The sequence below is a fragment of the Macadamia integrifolia genome, chromosome 5 (assembly GCF_013358625.1).
Source record: "Macadamia integrifolia cultivar HAES 741 chromosome 5, SCU_Mint_v3, whole genome shotgun sequence".
NCBI classification, from domain to species: domain Eukaryota; kingdom Viridiplantae; phylum Streptophyta; class Magnoliopsida; order Proteales; family Proteaceae; genus Macadamia; species Macadamia integrifolia.
This window is the reverse complement of record NC_056561.1, coordinates 18,248,986-18,251,398: the sequence shown is the minus strand read 5'-3', so window position 1 is coordinate 18,251,398 and position 2,413 is coordinate 18,248,986. Positions and strand designations below refer to the sequence as shown.

At 37.9% G+C, this 2,413-nt stretch overlaps 1 protein-coding gene across 1 annotated transcript in view; it reads left to right on the top strand.

The window, feature by feature from the left end:
* LOC122078633 overlaps positions 1-2,413 on the top strand; it is a 23,343-nt gene that overhangs the window by 13,776 nt on the left and 7,154 nt on the right. The window contains exon 6 of the mRNA XM_042644707.1: positions 1,879-2,015. Within this exon, the coding sequence (XP_042500641.1) occupies positions 1,879-2,015 (137 nt within the window). The remainder of the gene's footprint in view (positions 1-1,878; positions 2,016-2,413) is intronic.

Here is a 2,413-nt window from a genome sequence, read left to right as displayed (position 1 = left end):
AAGATGATGGAGAGATGTTGGAGCTGTTGAGATTTTCTCCTATTCTCTGCAGCTTGAGTGATTCCCTGCAATCCTTGGAGTGAATCCAATCTGGTGTGAAGCCAAGCTCCCTTCTCTTCCCTAACCTTCTCTTTTAGGCTACTCTACCAGTCCCAATTTTCCTACTTTTGGCTTGAATTATAGCCTTAAGATTCATCAATTAACAGCAAGGAGGCACTAAGGACACATTCTTGGAGTTTGGTAGTGACATTGGAGTGGCACTTGATCACCACACTCCCAACTTACGGGACAGCAAAGGGAGGTACTGACTTATCATGTATTCTCCTTATCAAAAAAAAAAAAAAAAAAAAAAAAAGAAAGAAAGAAAGAAAGAAAGACTTATCATGTATTCTTTATTAAATTTCCATGAATCCTAGAATCAATTTTCTGCACTCCTATTTTAGAATTTTTTGATCATTTACGGCTGTTATTTGATTTTCTACATGTATGTTGTGAGTTTTGTGGTAGTAAACCTTCCCAAGCCAAATTCACTTGACCCTTAGACGTAATAGATTTTCCAAACCTGTCCTGTACCAATGGCTACATCTAGCTAAACCTTTGGCCATTGTATTCCTCTTTTTGAAGACATTTGATGAGAGGGAGGTTTCACAAAGTGATTATTCTATGTATCTGGGCTTAATCATAAATAAAGGTGATATAGAAGATGATGTTTCACAAAAAATTAAAATAGGATGGATGAAGTGGAGAGGTGAGTGTTGTGTGATCGATGTATTCCTTTAAAACTTAAAATAAAATTTTATGGGACAATTATATGATCGACTGTGAGTGGAATTTTGTACAGTTAACAAGCATCATGTAGATAAACTCAGTGTAGTGGAGATGAGGATGTTAAGATGGATGAGTGGTAAAAATAGGAAGGATAAAGTAAGGGATGATCATATTAGAGCTGGTTTGGGAGTGGCTTTGACACGTGATAAGTTACGAGAAAGTCGTTTGCATGGCCATGTTAAACGAAGGCCTTTGGATGCTCCAGTACAGAGGAGTGATTTGATTCAGATTGAATGATCTAAAAGAGCTAGGGGTAGACCTAAAATGTCCTTAGGGAAGTGGGAGGAAAGACATGCATAGCTTAGGCCTTGTATCATGTATGACATCAAATAGAGCTGATTGGAGGGCAAGGGTCCATGTAGCCGACCCCATTTAGTTGGGATAAGGCTGAGTTGTTGTTGAAAGATGCTTTGCCAACATCAAGTCGAGAGATTTATGCAATGTTATATCCATCACTTAATTTTTCCAAGTGATATTTTATCCAGCTCCACACCGTGTGATGATATTGTCTTGCTTATACAAGTATCAGCCGATCTCTTATGGCTCTATGTTCACCAAAAAGTTGGATGTGGAGCCAGTGGATCCAAAACTGTCTGCTACTACCCCTCTTCCACAAGGATGTGCACGCACCCACCAGTGGCGAATGGGCGAGGCTTGGACTTGGATGGAAGACCCATCAGTTTTGAGAATTACCCAACCTGTGATTGGTTATGGGCCTTATTGCCAAGAATTGGATGATTATGCCTTGGGATTGGTGAACAGTACTTTAGAGCTGCTCATTGCAAGAATTTTAAGGTCCTTCGCTGCTAGTTGTATCATTTTTCTAGAATCTGTCATATTCATAATGATTGGAAAATCTAACTTATGGGGGTTATCTCTATTTTTTACTCCTAAATTTATTTTTTATAGTTGAATTGTGTCAAAGATCTATGCTAGATGTTATTCAGTGTTGTGTTTGCATCATGAGGACAACTCAAAAGTAGATTGCTATGTTCTTTGGATAGTATGTTACTTGGGCTGTACTTATCTACATCATCTTTTACGTGTAAGTCATTCTGGATTGACAACCAAGCAAGGAAACAGCAAAGAAAGGAGTTCCTGCCATTGGATGGTGACACTGTACCTCTTTATGACCGTGGATATGCACTACTCTTGACTTCTACAGATGGTTCAACTAACTTGGAGAGGTACATGCTTTGCTTTCATATATATTCATGGATAAGTTAATAGATACATGTAATATGGCATAGCTATGTAACTGATTCTTTCACGCTTTAGAAGTTTCCTTTACGATTAAGATGCTAAAATAAATAGTCAAGATAGCTTATGTTCTGGTACTTCGTAAATCATTTATATTTGTTCATTCACAATGCTTGTTTGACTCAACCACCCGAGAAACACTGCTAACCATATTGTTGAACGTGCACCACTCCATCACAGGAATGTATGCTTGGAGTTTGGACATTGCATAGTGTCTCATAGTTCACGCCACTCTCCATTGAAGGGCCACAAGTTTCATGTAATGCATATTTTCTATTTTATTTTATTTTGGTATTTAAACTTCTCTTTTTTTTTTTTTTTGGGG